The sequence below is a fragment of the Pongo abelii genome, chromosome 17 (assembly GCF_028885655.2).
Source record: "Pongo abelii isolate AG06213 chromosome 17, NHGRI_mPonAbe1-v2.0_pri, whole genome shotgun sequence".
Classification (NCBI taxonomy): domain Eukaryota; kingdom Metazoa; phylum Chordata; class Mammalia; order Primates; family Hominidae; genus Pongo; species Pongo abelii.
The window spans coordinates 64,147,241-64,165,015 of record NC_072002.2 but is presented as its reverse complement, the minus strand read 5'-3'; the positions used below and the strand labels follow the sequence as shown (position 1 = coordinate 64,165,015).

The 17,775-nt window shown below is 39.2% G+C and overlaps 1 protein-coding gene across 11 annotated transcripts in view; it reads left to right on the top strand.

Moving 5' to 3' along the window:
* The window catches only part of DYM (dymeclin), a 413,664-nt gene that overhangs the window by 73,766 nt on the left and 322,123 nt on the right, over positions 1-17,775 (top strand). For 10 of the 11 annotated variants that reach the window (NM_001133903.1, XM_054537559.2, XM_054537555.2 and 7 more), the window contains 2 exon segments: positions 6,771-6,864; positions 7,824-7,957. The exons of the other annotated variant lie outside the window; for it this stretch is intronic. In NM_001133903.1, coding sequence (NP_001127375.1) covers positions 6,771-6,864; positions 7,824-7,957 — 228 coding nt within the window. 11 annotated transcript variants of the gene reach the window in all.

The following is a 17,775-nucleotide window of genomic DNA, read 5'->3' as shown; positions in this document are numbered from 1 at the left end:
GACTGGGGTTATAGGTTTGTGGAAGGAAGACCATGTAGGTGAAGTGCTGTTCTCAACACACCGTATCAAGGGGACATGCTGTTAATATGACTTATCACTGATGATGTTGATGTTGATCACTTGGCTGAGGTACTATTTATCAAGTTTCTTCAGTGTAAAGTTGTTTCTTTCTCTCCTGATTCCTTCATTTTTAAAGGATAGTTTTTCTAGATATAGAATTCTTGGTTAACATTTTTTTCTCTTTTAGCACTTTGAACATATTATTCTACTGCCTTCTGGTCTCTATTTTTTTCAGATAAATCTGACATTAATTGTATTGTTGTTCCCCTGAAAATGATGAGAAATTTTTTCCTGCTGCTTGTAAGGTGCTCTCTTTGCCTTTTAAAAGAGTTTTTTGGCCAGGCATGGTGACTCACACCTGTAATTCCAGCTCTTTGGAAGGCCACGGCAGGAAGATTGCTTGAGGCCGAGAGTTAAATGCCAGCCTGGGCAACATAGCAAGACCCTGTCTCTACAAAATAAAAATAAAAATAAAAATTAGCCTGGCATGGTGGCATGCATCTCTTAGATGTGTAGATTAATGTTTTTCAACAATTTTGGGAAATTCGTTGCCTTTTTTTTTTTTTTTTCTTTTTTTAAGGAATAGGGTCTCACCCTCTTATCCAGTCTGGTCTTGAACTCCTGACCCCAAGCATGCCTCCCACCTCAGCCTCCCAAAGCACTGGCCATTATTTTTGTTAGGCTTTTTGTGTTTAGCTTTATTACTTTTTTCCTGAATGTACACATAAGGTTTTCTGGATCAGATTTCTTTTTTTTTTTGAGACAGAGTTTTGCTCTTGTTGCCCAGGCTGGAGTGCAATGGCGTGATCTCCACTCATTGCAACCTCCACCTCCTGGGTTCAAGTGATGCTCCTCCCTCAGCCTCCCAAGTAGCTGGGATTACAGGCATGCACCACCACACCCAGCTAATTTTGTATTTTTAGTAGAGATGGAGTTTCACCATGTCAGTCAGGCTGGTCTCAGAACTCCTGACCTCAGGTGATCCACCCGCCTTGGCCTTCAAAGTGCTGGGATTACAGGCTTGAGCCACTGTGCCCAGCTCAGATTTCTTATTAAATACTTCACAGTAAATAAGACGTCCATTGGTCCTTCTTTGTCCTAGTTCTTAACCCACTAGGATGATGCAGTGAGAGCCAGGTCAGTTGTTTTATATGATAGTCAGACTCCCTGTAGGTGAGGGATGAGGAAAAACGTTTGCCAGCTTATAAAGTGTAAAAAAGCAGCTGTACCATCCTCTCCTGAAAGAGTCTGCTCTTTAGCCCTTTGGCATATAAATACAATCTTTTCAGGAGCCAGGTATCCTCACTTCTTGTTTTGGCATTTTGACCTAGGGATATCTCCAAGTTCTGTGGCCTCATTTATCCTTTTTTTTTGCTTTTTGTTCATGAGACTTTTTCCTTTAACCCTTGGTGGTAAATATTTCTCATTATGCTTTTTCTCTTTATGGTTTTTCCTGTAATTTGATGAGGTGTTTTGATTGGTGTATTAAGATCTTTTTCAGTTCAGAAGTTGTTTTTTTTTTCTGTTTTTCATTATGGCTCTGATGTTGTGTTTTAGTTTCTTCTCCCTACCTCTTGATCACCTGTAATGTTCAGGTTGGATCGCTGTTCTTTACTTTCTGTATCTTTTTGTCTCTGTTCTTTTCTCATATTTCTTCCTTTGTATGATTGATTTCAATGTTTTCTACACTGCCAGTTCTCCTCTTTTACTATTGTAGTGTATGTTTTAGCTGTTATTACATTTTTAGTTTATTTCTTAATCATTTCTAGTCGTTTGTAGATCTTTTAATGTCAGGCTGCTCTCTTCTTTTTTTTTTTTTTTTTTTGAAATGGAGTCTCGCTCTGTCCCCCAGGCTGGAGTGCAGTGGCACAATCTTGCTCACTGCAACCTTCACCTTCACTTCCTGGGTTCAAGCCATTGTCCCACCTCAGCCTCCCAAATAGTTGGGATTACAAGCATGCGCCACCATGCCTGGCTGATTTTCGTATTTTTAGTAGAGATGGTGTTTCACCATATTGGCCAGGCTGGTCTTGAACTTCTGACCTCAAGTGATCTTCCTGCCTTGGCCTCCCAAAGTGCTGGGATTACAGGTATGACTCACTGCACCCAGCCTTTTTTTTTTTTTTGGAGACATGGTCTCACTCTGTCGCTCATGCTGGTAGTGCAGTGGTGTGATCATGGCTCACTGCAGCTTCAACCTCCTGGGCTCAAGCAATCCTCCTGCCTGGCCTCCTGGGTAGCTGGGACCATAGGCATGCGCAACCACACCTGGCTAATTTTTGTATTTTGTGTAGAGATGGGGTTTTGTGATGTTGCCTAGGCTGGTCTTGAACTCCTGGCCACAAGCAATCCTCTCACCTTGGCCTCTCAAAGTGCTGGGATTATAGGCGTGTGCTACTGTACCTGGCGTGCTCTCTTTTCATTACGTGCATTCCCCCCAATGGATTTCTGTTCTTTTTTAAAAAATAGGTGGTTAATTTTCCTGTTGTCCACTGTTGATTGCTGTGTATTAAAATTCTTTTGGCAATTTTGATTTAGCTTTTCTTCTGAGGTTTCATCGTAACTCATTTCTTATCCTCTGGTTGCTGTTGTTGTTATTTTCTCCTTTTCATTAAACTAACACATATTTGTGGAGCACCTACTATATTACAGGCATTATCCTATAAGCTTGGGCTGTGACTGCAAAAAACACTGACCTGGGTCTCTGACCTTATGGATCTATCTATTTCATTGAGGAACCAGAGAATAAATAAATATATCTAGTTTATATAATGGTGGCTGTTCAGAAAAATAAAGCAGAGTAAGGGGATGGGGTGTAACCCATGAAGCTGCATTGTTTGCTCCCAGAGAGGCTGTGTTTATTTCCTCTGTTGCTTATGTAGATCCTATAGATGCTTGTTGAATCTGCTGTTATTTTAGTTTGAGAGCAAGTTGATATAGTTTCCCAACCTAATTTATAGAGCCCAAGAAGGTTTTATTTGTCCAAGTTTCTTAGTTTAAATGGGACCTTCATTATCCTCACTTCTTGGCTTTGGGGTATGAGGGAATTCGGAAGTTCCCAGATTGAACATCTATATCAGTGTCTTTCTGCCTCTCCCTCTACCATATGCTGCTGTGTTGTCCAGGCCGAATATGTATCTCTAAATAAGGATTCTTAAAAAAAAGTACCACTATCTTATTAAAAAAACAGCTTTTAATATCACAAAATATTCAGTGTTCAAATTTGTAACTGTCTCATTTTGTTTGAATTGGGGGCCAAATAAGTTCACACATTATTTTTGGTTATGTCTTTACATTTCTTTTCAAAGCAAGTTTCCCTTTTCATCTGTCTGTTTCTTCTTTTCCCTCTCTCAGTGTATTTATTGAAGAAAATGGGTGGTGGAGTTTCCCACAACATAGATTTTGTTCATTGTATCCCTGCGTGGGGTCATCTTGTCCTGTCTCCTCTGTATTTTCTCTACATTGGTTGTTGGATTTTAGAGCTCATGAGTCTTTCGATGAGATCTTAGAAAAGTTTGTTTCAGGGACTAGAAGCAAATTTAACCTCTCATCTCAAACAGAAATCCTGTCTGCAATACCCTTACCTGAATGTTACCCAAACTTTGCTTGAATTCTTGTAGAGATGGGGGCATTCCCTTCTTTACACAAACATCACTAGTTAACAGACTGCTACAAGTTCAAGCTCTAGCATCAGGTAAGTTAGCTCTTTATTGAGCACTCTTGTTATCTTAATTTTACAGATGAGGAAACTGAGGCAGGGGCCACTTAGGTAAGTTGCCAAGTGTTCTACAGCTGGTCAGTGGTGGAACTGAGATTTGAACTTTGTCAGAATCTGTAATCTAGTACCATTACACTTTTCTGCTTTCCTGTCGGACCTCCTGTGTTGTTACTCTGGCTCCCGAAGCTCATTCAGCTTCAACATAGCATTTTATTTGCACCAATTAACTGTGATCATGTAAAATTTCTTTTCTTCTACCATTGAGATATTTTGGAATCTTGAATCTACCATGGAGTATTGTTTAAAATCATTGAGTGTATTTAATTTTATTAACTTATTGCCCTAATCTTCATCTTATCCAAAAGAGTATCATGGAAACTTTTTAACTGTCTTGGTAGGTAAGCTCCATGAAGACAGGGAGTTCTCTTTACAAGTATCTCCTTAGAATCTGAAACAGTGTGGGCACATAAGAGTAGCTCAATAAATACATGCTGATTGAACGAATCAATGAAGAAGGTACACGGCGCTTTAATTACATCAGTCAAGTAGTCTGGTTACTCTTTCCAAAAACACAAGATGTTTTGTTTTGTTTTCTTAAATAGCTAATCATTTATACATTCAACAATTACAAGGCCATTCAGTAATAAAGGGGGCTGTTGAATGAACAAAGATTTCAAAGTTGGGATTCTGAGTGGTGATTGTAGTCATGTTATCCTCAGCTTAGTTTGTTTCAGCATTTCGTTTGGATTTACAATGGCTAGATAATATTAAGTCCCACAGAGATGCGTTTGCAAACCTTAACTGTTGTTTTTTTTTTTTCTTAAAAAGTTTATCCTGAGGTCTCTGGGTATTCTTTCATTAACCCTAAAGCTTGAAAGAGGAATAGGACATTTTTGTTTCAAAGTGAAACTCTTAACATTATGTACTATCTGATCACATATCTATTCTTGATTGTGAAGGCTGGACAAAAACTCCGCTGACTGACAACAAATGTTGCACCTTGCTACTCACAGTGGGATTCTTCAGCCAGCAGCAGCAGTAGTGGATGTCACTGGGGAGTGGTAGAGATGCAGAATCTCAGTGCACATTTCACACATGTGCAGTCCATTTGCATTTAAATAAGAATGACTTGTGATTTAAATGCACATTAAACTTTGAGAAGTACTGTCAACTTCAGTTAGGAGTATGGTGGACCTGGGATTCTGAACTTCCACCAAGCTCTCAGATAATGCTCTTGTGGCCAGTCCATGAGCCACGCTTGGAATAGCAAAGTGCTTGACATTTTATCACAGTTAGAAAGTTAGGCAGTTACTTGAATTGACTCTCAAGTCGTGACAAAAATATATATGCAGCAGGGAGTGAGCTTGGCAGTTATTAAGCACAATGCAGGTATGCTGTAATGCTGTACTTATTCCCATGTATAATATTTTAAAATATATATGTATGGGCCTGAATTTTAAAAAAATTCTGGAAAACTTCATTTTTTCAAATCTTGACACATTTCAATAAGTTCAAATATACCAGCTTGGGCAACGTAAGGCAAAACCATTTCTACAAAAAATACAATTAGCTGGGCATGGTGGTGCATGCCTGTAGCACTAACTACTTGGGAGGCTGAGGCAGAAGGATCACTTGAACCCAGGAGCTCAAGGTTGCAGAGAGCTATGATTGCACCACTGCTGTCCAGCCTGGGTGGTAGATTGAGACCCTGTTTCTACGTTAAAAAAAAAAGTTCAAATATGTGCGAAATTCCCATATCTGCGTAAGAATGAACTTTCCTGGCAGCCTAAGTCAGTGTGTTTGAGTATTTGCATTTCTAGTTTTCAAACTAGTTAAAAATACACTTCAGAAGAGAAACAATTATCCAGGACCCTGGAATCTCACATTTTGAAAACTACTGGTCAAGGAAAAAGACTGTGTTTGCTACTAACATGTTGTTGACTTTAAGCTCAGCGCTTAGCCTTTCTGAGCCTGTCTCTTCATCAGTCAAATGAAAGGTTCTACAAAATAGTCTCTCCCTTCTGATGAATTCTTAGCTTCCGTGCTTCTGTGACTTGCTGTGCAGTCCAATAGAGCTTTATAGTTTCATTAAGTCCAATTTGTTGATTATAGAGGTTGCTTCAACCTAGCAGTTTAAAGTCAAAGATTTGAGCCAGTTGATAAGGATGTTTCCTTGAGCAAGTAACAACCTCCAGGTGAGGATCTGTGAAATGGAAGTGATACTAGTGCTTTTTTTTTTCCTGGAGGGTTGGTGTGAGGATTAAATGAGTTAATGCATGTAAAGCACCTACTCTATGTTGTTCAGCATATGTTAGCTGTTGTTTCTTTTACAGATGAGAAAACTGAGGTTGGAGAAGTAAAGTGATTTGTCTGAGGTTCAGTATTCAGTTAATTATAGACCTGGATCTAGAAACTAAATCTTCTGATTCCTGATATAGTTGCTGAAATGCCCATCGTTTAAAGTTAAAAAAAAAATTCTTTAAAGTTTTGTCTGCTCAAATAGCGCCCCCTCTAGCCACACTGCTTTGTTGATATGTTTTCTTAATATTTCATTCAAATGATTTGTAATCTGAAGAGTGTTTTAGATTTAATAAACTTTTATAGTTTATTATATTCTATATACTGGAGACATAGATGATCAATTTTTGAGTTTTTAAAAATCTCCTTTCTAGAGAAGGATTTAGTGTGTAAGTTGAATGTGTCTATTAACTATTATTTTTTCCTTTATGATTTTGGATTCTGAGATAAGATGGCTACTTGTACTATTTCTATCATTTTCATTTTGCAAATCAGTTTTTGATGTTTAGAATTAAGACCAAGAGCAGCAGTTTCTCTCATTGCTTAGTTCTCTCATTGCTTAGGAATGAAATTAACAGTAAGGTTGGTCACTGAGCAATTTTAATATGACATTTGGTTTTATAAATGTTATGATAAGCTCACTTTGATTTTAGTTCTTAAATTTAACTTTTTAAAACCTTTTCTTCTCTTGCAGTTGAAAACAATCCTCGAACAGGAAATCTTGGTGCACTAATTAAGGTCTTCCTTTCTAGAACCAAAGAACTAAAACTTTCAGCAGAATGTCAGAAGTAAGCTGGCTAATTAAACCATGTTTGCTTTATATTTAACAATGTGAATTTTAGTTTTCATTTATTGGTGGAAATGGACTGTGGTCTTTTGAAAATCTCTGTGAAGGAATTATTATTAAGGAAAAAAGGTAGAGAGCTTTTAGGTTAGTGTCTAAGTCACTGGGGTGAGATTATAGATTCTGGAATCTGATTTCAGCTTTTTAGACAATCTTTAGACTGTATTCTTTAAGAAGATGAATAATGATGTAATTATCATTAAGAAGGTAATTCCCCTCCCCCCCAGTATCACTACTGCTGCTATCTAGTTTAAATGATGACTTAGTCTGAGTTTTATTTCATTCTACATCTGTTGCCGTTATTTCCGTTATATTCTTTACATCAATGGAAGGTTAACTTTTTATGCACTGAAGCATTTTTCAAAACCATGTTTGGATGTCAGTCTCTGAAAAGATTAAAATATTTTGCATTGTCTTGCTTATAAACAAATTACATTGAATCCAATAAAGTTTTTCTTGGGAGTTCATGGTCATTAATACAAATAAAAAGTATTTTACTGTGCTACTGGCAATGCCTCATTGAAAATTTTGGTTACATATTTGCATGTATTCTTTTTATGTTACCACAATTTTTAAAATGTTTTTTGTAGCTTTCTTCTCTTTTAATTGCCTGTATGTGGTATACCTATTAGGAACAAAGAACCATCATTCCCACAGTCATCAGTAAAGATTTTTATTACGTAGATTCACTATGTAAAATACGTGGAATGAACTATGAAGTAAAACATAATATCACTGGTACAATGTAATAAATCATGAGCCATTAAAAGATATGGACATTATCCTGATATTACCAATAGGATGGACAAAATGGTTGTCAAATCAGGAAGAAATCATGAACTAGAAGTAAACTACGATGCTTATGTTTAAATATTTATTCTTGTATGATTTTGGTCTTTCTAGCCACATCTTCATTTGGCAGACACACAATGCTTTGTTTATTATTTGCTGTTTGCTGAAAGTGTTCATCTGTCAGATGTCAGAGGAGGAATTACAACTTCATTTTACTTATGAAGAAAAATCTCCTGGCAATTACAGTAAGTATTATTTTTAAAGATGTTCTGGATATAGCATGTGTAACATTTAAGGATAAAATTTCAGGAATAAAAGTATAATTTTGAAAATTCCAGTTATCCTTATAATTTTCATTTTAAAATGAACTTATACTGTCATTTTTTCTTTTTCTGTATTAAATGAGTCAAGACTCAAGTGTTTTTTGTTTTTTTTTTTCGTTTTAAATAAGAAAGCTGCTGGGGTTGACGCTTTCATTTATTTTGACTTTCATGCATGTGGATGAAGAAGAAAGTAATATAAAAAATAAAACTCACATAAATATGTATTTCTTTCAGAAAACAGAGGTGTCAGTTTTAAATATCATTGCCAAGTCAATATATTATTAAGGGAGCCAACTAGTCAGATTTTATGTTAAAGTTTACTTTCATAGCGTGCAGCAATAGCTTCTGGGTCTGAGTGTCTTTGGGACTACGACACTTTATCAGAAGTAACATTTTCAAGGACAGTTTTATGATGCCAAAGTGTGTCATCTTTTTCTGAAGATACAGGGAAAGATTACCCTTCACACAATCTTTCCTTTCTGAGGGCAAGGCAGTGTTGTCCCATGGTTTTCCGAGTTCTGTTTTCAAAATAGATCTCCACCCTCATCAGGCTGACAGCATCACCTGTGTGATTCAAGGTCGTATGTTACCATCTCTTGTGGGGACAGGTATTGGGAGAGAACTTTGAGATGTGTATACTTTTAATGGAGGTCTGTGTGCTATGTGGATTTATGCATATACATAATCACACTTAACTTTCGTATACCTAGGAGTAATTTTTCACTGTGGTTTCAACTGTGTTGCTAAATACCTGTTTTTAAATGTCAAAGTCAAATATTGACAAAGGGAAATAAACGTATAAAAGAGTTACTGTTCATCCAGGTCAACATCACAATGTACTGATTTTTCAGTATATCCATGTCTATGGGGAATATTTCTTAAATTCTATTATATAATTTTTATTTATATTTATATTTTTATTTTTTTTTGAGATGGATTCTCGCTCTGTTGCCCAGGCTGGAATGCAGGGGTGCGATCTTGGCTCACTGCAGCCTCTGCCTCCTGAGTTCAAGCAATTCTCCTGTCTCAGCCTCCTGAGTAGCTGGGACAACAGGCGCATTCCACCACGCCCAGCTAATTTTTGTATTTTTAGTAGAGATGGGGTTTCACCATGTTGGCTAGGCTGGTCTTGAACTCCTGACCGCAAGTAATCCACCCACCTTGGCCTTCCAAAGTGCTGGGATTACAGGCATGAGCTACTGTGCCCGGCCTAGAATTTTTAAAAACAATATTATGAGGAAGTAGAAAAGATTCTGTGGAAAGTTAACCTTTTGTGCATTCAAGCATTTCTTAAAACTATTTTTAGATGGCAAAAATCTTATGGAAATTCTGGTTATATCATTGAAATATATTAAGGTATTATGTTACATTTTGAGCAAATGAAATGACATGGTACAAGAAAACAATATTTTACAATACTTTCAACTCAAGTAGCAGAGTGACCGTGTGTATTTATCTCTTCTCCCTCTGAGACCCCATTACCTGATGGTAGAGCAATTTTCTACACATACTATTGAGCAACTTAGGACAGTCATTTCATCCTTCTTTAGGCTCCTTACGGCCTCTTTCAAGATCAGGAAATGGTTTTGGAGAAATAGAATATGAATTTCTGTTTTACTGCAATCTTTTTCTTCGTTCTTATCCTCAGTGTATTTCCAAATTAGAAAAGGACATTCTTCTTGACTCACACTTTGAAAATACGATTTTACCATCTTCTAACATTTTAACATCTTTTCTGTGACTGGCCACCTTGATAGCCATTTGGCAGGTTCATGTCCAAGGAGTCTATCGCCTTTCATTTATGTAAGGTCCGAATCTCACTAAGTTCTGCAGGTTTTGAGAAAACTGAAAGGTGGCAAACATCACAGGGCAGGAAACTACTGCTTCATAGCAATGCTGTGTGCAAGGCATGCAGAACATTTAGCAGGCAAGAGCTCTTCATTTTCTTTGGTCAGAAGTTTGTAGACTGAATGGAATTTGCTGCAGTTTACATATGCCCTGTCCCCAAATATGCAGATAGATGAGCAAACTCTAGTTTGTGCTTGAGCAAGATATCATCAATCTTTTGTTTTCTGTTTATGTGGAAATATTTTTGTTTTCCTCTACTGATACTGGACAAATACAGGTTGAGTGTATTTAAATTCAAGTTTCATCCTTGAGAGCATACTGAATTAAAAATATCACAATTCAGTTTGTTTCGTAAGTGTTCTAAAGTTTCTTTCCAACAGATGACATAGTTGGCTGGTTGCAGGGAAGGGAAATCATATGTTCTACTTTTCTTTGAAAGTTATTGTATTAGGGTTCTCTGGAGGGACAGAACTAATAGCATAGATGTATATATGAAGGGGAGTTTATTAAGGAGTAGTGACTCACATGATCACAATGTGAAGTCCCACAATAGGCCTTGTGCAAGCTGAGGAGCAAGGAAGCCAATCTGAGTCCCAAAACCTCAAAAGTAGGGCTGACAGTGCAGCCTTCAGTCTGTGTCTGAAGGCCCAAGAGTCCCTGGCAAACCACTGGTGTAAGTCCAAGGGTCCAAAAACTGAAGAACCTGGAGTCCAGTGTTTGAGGGCAAGAAGCATCCAGCATGGGAGAAAGATGAAGGCCGGGAGACTCAGCAAGTCTGTTCCTTCCATCTTCTTCTGCCCGCTTTATTCTATTGGTGCTGGCAACTGATTAAATGGTGCCCACCCAGATTGAGGGTGGGTCTGCCTCTCCCAGTCCACTGACTCAAACGTTAATCTCCTTTGGCAACACCCTCACAGACACACCCAGGAACAGTACTTTGCATCCTTCAATCCGATCAAGTTGACACTTGATATTAACCATCACAGTATCACAGGTATTATTCTACATTTCATAGCTAAAATGTAGATAACTTTATTATTCTTGAATAAAGCAAGCATATCAATTTTAGCAGTTTTATTTGCTGTCATCTTTTCCCTTCTGTCCCAGAAGACCATTTCATGGAAAGTCATTTATTGTTTTGTCCAGTTTTGAGTTAGTATGAATTACTACCTCATTAACTTTGAGGGATGGGGGGAAGGGGATAGGAACTGAAGTTCTCTTTGATGCTGTTAAAAAAATGTTAAATTTCAGATACTGTACCATGTTACAATTTATTAAGAATAATTTCCTATAAAGGGTGAATAAAATGACAATGAATATGTGTGTGTGTGTATATATATATGTGTATGTGTGTATACATATGTTTATATATATATATATTTTTTCTTTTAAAGCCCAAGGCAGGTATAGGTGTGTGTGTGTGTGTGTGTGTGTGTGTCTTTTCCCCTTTCCCACTTTGTAACTGTGAGAGCCCCAGGTGTTTAGGGGCTGCCCCATGAGTATTTCCCTTGGAGAAAAATGTTTACCTTGTCTTCTCAGGGAAAACAACTCTCCAGTTTCACTGTAGATCAGACAGACATTCCTTTCTTGGATTCTGTGCTTTCTACTCTGAAGTAATGCCTGCTGAACTTTTGAGATTCTGCTCCAAAAAAGATAGGCAGCCAATTTTTTTTTTTTTTTTTTTTTTTTGAGACAGAGTTTCACTTTTGTTGCCCAGGCTGGAGTGCAATGGAACGATCTCGGCTCACTGCAACCTCCGCCTCCCGGGTTCAGGTGATTCTCCTACCTCAGCCTCCCAAGTATCTGGGATTAGAGGCATGTGCCACCATGCCTGGTTACTTTTGTATTTTTAGTAGAGACGGGGGTTTCACCATGTTGGTCAGGCTGGTCTTGAACTCCTGACCTCCTGTGATCTGCCCACCTCGGCCTCCCAAAGTGCTGGGATTATAGGTGTGAGCCACTGGGCCCGGCCTAGGCAGCCAAATTTTATTGAAGCTACCTTTCATTAAGCTACCTTGGAAAAGGGAGCTGAGGCACAGGAAGCAAGCTGAACCGTCCTAATATTTTTAGAGATTGAGCATTTGTCATTTCACCAAAATTTATTTCAATAATAAAAGTCCCTTTGACTCCACATTTGATTAGTGGTACTGGAAAAACAGGTACTGCTTCCTCTTCCCCCTAAACTTTCACAGGCAAAATACATTTTCTGTCTCTTTCTCGGTCACTAAGTAGGAAAGGAACATAAGTCAAGACCTTCTAAGTTGTTTCTGAATATAGCTAGATTTTTTGCTGGTCTTGATCTTTTTTTGGGATTGACCATTATGTTCTCTGACTACCATGTAACTGTATGTTATAGTATAGACTTAATCAAGGATTTTGAGGAAGTTGACTAAGTTGGTGTGTGAGAGATACTGCAGAATTTTAGTATTTTGAATGTTATATACTTTGTTTTTTTCTAGGAGGGAATGTTTGTGAGAATTATGTAGAATCTAATTAATTTAATGTAACTATTCCCAAACCACTCCATCATCTTTCACAGTTATTGTTTATCATTTAGCATTGATTTTCAGAGCTTGTGCTTTATACATTGAGTTTGAGTTTCAAGAGATGGATATGTTTAATTTACTATTTTGATCATTAGCCTTCTATATTTGTTAAATATATACTGATGTCTAAAGTTAGAGCTTTTAATTAGAATTGTGTCTTGCGTGTGTTAGTTTTGTTAATGCTGGCCTTCATGTTTGTGATGCCAGTAGTACTAAAACCATAGTTCTGCTTGGTAAGTTGCAAGCCTTCCCACGAAGTGCTAGCAGCAAGAATGGAGTGAATGTTTATCCTCACAGGGCCCAAGAGCATAGCCCACTCAATACCTGCAAACCCAGCACTTTGTTTTGTATTATGTCCTACAAAATATGCATATTTTATACTTTATTTAACATGATATTGTCAGAGGCATGGGAACCAGAACAACTCCATCTTGAATAGGAGCTGGGTAAATTAAGTTGAAACCTACCAGGCTATATTCCCAGACAGTTAAGACATTCTAAGCCACAGAATGAGATAGGAGGTTGGCACAAAATACAAGTCATGAAGACCTTGCTGATAAAACAGGTTGCAGTGAAGGAGCCGGCCAAAACCCACCAAAACCAAAATGGCCACGAGAGTGACCTCTGGTCGTCCTCACTGCTACACTCCCACCAGCGCCATGACAGTTTACAAATGCCATGGCAATCTCAAGAAGTTACCCTATATGGTCTAAAAAGGGGAGGCATAGATAATCCACCCCTTGTTTAGCATATAATCAAGAAATAACCATAAAAATGGGCAACTGGCAGCCCTGGGGACTGCTCTGTCTCTGGAGTAGCCGTTCTTTCATTCCTATACTTTCTTAATAAACTTGCTTTCACTTTGCACTGCGGACTCGTCCTGAATTCTTTCTTGCACGAGATCCAAGAACCCTGTCTTGGGGTCTGGATTGGGACCCCTTTCCTGTAACATATTTATCTGTCCTGTAACAATATCATTTTTATTTTAATATAAAATTATTTTTCATTATATACCATTAAGTGAACTGATGCATTTTAGAGATATACTGTATTTGTTTTGGGGTCCAAATCTCAGAGTATCCCTGCACCCTCCACCCTTGTCCAAGCTTGGGAAGCAAGGTTTTTTTTTGTGCATCCTAGGTAACCTAATGTAAGGGTAGTGGGAGAATGACACTTTTTCATCCATAGGCCACATTATCAAGATGGTTATCTCACTGAAAGAGCCATCTCTGTGGTAATCTCTCAGTGATTCTGTCCGTATATTGACAGACCTTTTCTTTCTTTTTTTTAAATTTGAACCTATCATTGTGAATATATGCTTCCTTTATACAGAGTTGACAGTTCAGGATTTTATACATGGTTTTTTTTTTTTTTTTTTTGAGGCGGAGTCTTGCCCTGTCACCCGGGCTGGAGTGCAGTGGTGCAATCTCGGCTCACTGCAGCCTCCACCTCCCGAGTTCAAGCAATTCTCCTGTATCAGCCTCCCGAGTAGCTGGGATTACAGGTGCCCGCCACCATGCCTGGCTAATTTTTGTATTTTTTTAGTAGAGACAGAGTTTTGCCATGTTGGCCAGGCTGGTCACGAACTCCTGACCTCAGGTGATCTGCCCGCCTCGGCCTCCCAAAATGCTGGGATTACAGGCATGCGCCACCTCACCCGGCCCTATACATGTTCTTTAGTGTTTATAATTGAGCCTACTCTTGGTCCACCAGCTTAAGTCCAATGAATATCTTTTAAGACTAAAAACTTTCTGTTTTTGGCATATGTAATTATTTTTACCTTAGTCTTCCATGTTGTTAGTTTGAGATTTCTACTTTAGCCCTTTTTATATTTTCTACCAATTTCTTTTTACAGTTGATAAAAGAGCAATAAAATTAAATGATTACAGAGATACTGTTGAAAGGGGGAAAAATGGAGCATCACCATGCAGTAGCTGAAGACATCCATTTATCAGCTGATATATGATGTCTGATTTAGGTATATGAAAGACTGGGGTCGATAATATACAGTGGTACAGGTTGTTTGAAGGTCAAATTTACAAAAGTAGAGGGCCATCTGCAAACAATTGAGCGAAGTCAACTGAGGCATCTTAGGTATGTTGGCTTATTCCACATACAGCATTTTTTTCTTTATTCCAATCCATTGTAATACTGCTGTGATCACATGGATATTGCTGGCATTTTCAGTGAAGCAGTCTTTATGAGAGTAATGTGACTGTCAGTAAGCTCTTAGTTTGTAATCTAAATTTGTGAGGATTTTGTATTTGAACATTTTCCCATAGGCTATGTATGATGTGGTAGCAGATTGTTAGGGAGAATTTGTATTATTATATGAGGATAGCTCTTTCCATTAGTCCATGCCTTTGAGAATCAGTCAAAGGGGACAAAGCCAGCCCTGGGCAAAACTATGAAGTAATACAAAATTGTTTCCATTTTCCTTTTGCCTTCAATGTAAGTTTTTCTTTCCTCCGGCTTGGTATTATACCCCATTCTTGCCAAGGTAATACTGATATTTATTTTACATTTTGTGTCTCATAAATCCAATATTTTAAGTCCTTAGGGGCCTAAATCTGCTGTTTGTTTTTGGAAACACTTCTCATGGCTTGTTTCCTTATGTATTTGATGTCATTGTTTGTATTATTGTTATTTTTTTTTTTTTTGAGACAGAGTTTCTGTCACTCAGGCTAGAGTGCAATGGCACAGTCACAGCTCACTGAAGCCTCAGCCTCCTGAATAGCTAGGGCTACAGGCACATACCATTAAGCCTGGCTAATTTTTAAAGATTATTTTTGCTAGAGATAGGGTCTCACTATGTTGCCCAGGCTGGTCTCAAATTCCTGGCCTCAAGCAATCCTCCTGCCTTGGCCTTCCAAAACACTGGGATTATAGGCATGAGCCACCGCACTTAGCCTTGTTTGATCTTATTTGAGGCTCCAAATAAGGGAGAGATTGGCATTTGCTTCTAAAGGAGTCCAGGGGCTGTAACACCTGATGCCATGTTAGCCTCCTGCAGCAATTCTTGACTTAATGTGGAGTCTCAGGTTCAGGCCCCATTCCTTGCCACTGACTGAGGCTTAGTCAGTGGGCTTCATTCTAACTGGCATTCATCCTCAGGGTTACCTATCTTAGCGTTTGCTTACTGCTCAGTGTTTTACTCTGGATTCAGGTCCATTTATTTGCTCATAGGTTGTTCTTTTGGTTATAGGGTTGGAGTCCTTAGAAATTTGCTTTACATTCTGGAAGCCCATCAATGCACTAAAAAGTGTTATTTTAGCCAAGAACTAGATGTTTTGTACTGGAGGGCTTATTGGAGTAACTACTCCACCATGCTGCAGTGATAGTTTCTTTTTCTTTTATTTTGGAGACAGAGTCTTGCTCTCTTGCCCAGGCTGGAGTGCAGTGGCGCGATTTTGGCTCACTGCAACCTCCACCTCCTGGGTTCAAGTGATTCTCCTGCCTTAGCCTCCCGAGTAGCTGGGAATCACAGGCACATGCCACCATGTCCAGCTGATTTTTATATTTCTAGTAGAGATGGGGTTTCACCATGTTGGCCAGGCTGGTCCCAAACCCTGACCTCAAGTGATCCGCCCTCCTTGGCCTTCCAAAGAGCTGGGATTACAGGTGTGAGCCACTGAACCCGCCTATAGTTTCTTTACAAATATTTTTTATTTAATTTTTAAATGAGGGAAGAAGCCTTTGGAGATTGAGAGGCTGAAGATAAAAGCAACAAAGTGGGGGTGGTGGGAAATAAAGCTGAAAGGAAGGTCCAGGGAAGTAGGAGGTGCTAGGATGAAGAGCCCAGAGAGGGAGTTAGTCCTGTTTTGTTTTTTTTTTCTGAGATGGAGTTTCACTCTTGTTTCTCAGGCTGAAGTGCAGTGGCGCGACCTTGGCTCACTGCAACCTCCGCCTCCCAGATTCATGCAATTCTCCTGCCTCAGCCTCCCAAGTAGCTGGGATTACAGGTGTGGGCCACCATGCCCAGCTGACTTTTGTATTTTTAGTAGAGATGGGGTTTCACCATGTTGGCCAGGCTGGTATCGAACTCCTGACCTCAAGTGGTCCACCTGCCTCGGCCTCCCAAAGTACTGGGATTATAGGCGTGAGCCACTGTGCCCAGCGTTAGTCCTGTTTTGAAAGAGATTACCACCTGTGGCCCGGTGGGCAGCTCTGTGAGCACTGAGGGGAGGGAGGCAGCAGATCAGCTGCCCAGACCTGGGGCGAGCAAGGTGCATAGGCCCAAGACACTGTATGACCTGTGAGTACAGCTTTGTGGAGAGTAGGAAAGGGACAGGGACTCGACAAGGCCAAGCAGAAGCATGGCTTTAATGGCACTTCCATGGCGTAAAACAGTTCAACATAAATTTATTTTTAAAAAGTTATTTTGTGGGACTTGCTCTCAAGCATAGTGGATTAAACCTGCATGTTTGCTTTCTCCTGGAACTCCAATAAAATATCAGCAAAAGGACTTTTAAAAAGTCATGAATTTATTAGATTGAAGAAGAGAGGGGAACACAATGTTAATAACATTTTTAAAGTTGGAAAATGGAGTAATGATGAGCTTCACTGATCTGTGAAAGCTGAAAGCTAAATGGCTTCAGGGTTGGAGAACTCCAGAAAAAAAGCCAGTTCTTATTCCAGAATCCTGGAAAGGCTTAGGAATTGGAAGTGCCAGGTGTCTCTGAAGGCATTCAGGCTTGGTTGGAAGAAGCAGTTCTGTCCAAGGTTCTGTCTCTTCCCATGCGTTAGGAGGCCACCCCCCCATTCCCAGTTTAGTACTAGAGATCTGTTATCCATAGAGGCTGAACCCAGAGAGTCTCCTGAATGAACTCTCAGGCAATGGGGAAGGAGGGTGGCCTACTGAGACAAGGGCTCAGTGGAAAGGCCACATATGGAAGAGTAAGGTGTCTTGACTAGGCTGCTAGAATGCTGGCACCAGGATTTTACCCACCCTATTCCCTTTCCTGCCAGATTAGTGGATATTCTTATAGAGAAAATGAACCAAAACGGGGAAAAGGCTTACATTTCAGTGTCCCCCAGTGAAGCAGCCCAAAACCCTCCAGTGGGAACCGCTGTTTGGCAGGCTCTGCCTATGCACACCGCGCTTCCAGTCAGCATTGGCCTCATGCTGGCAGATCAGTGGAGAGCCAAGGATTCCAAACAGTGAAGGCAGTGGCTGACTTGTGAGAGATCAAAACAAAACAAAAAAATGATACAAGAAAGGAAATTTGTGGAAGTATATTTAAAATTTGTTAATTACCCCCTCTCTAACACAAGCAGTTTCCTTTCCATTCTCCCCAGGCTTAAAACATTTTTGAAACTCTTTCTTTGGAATCACTTTCAAAACCT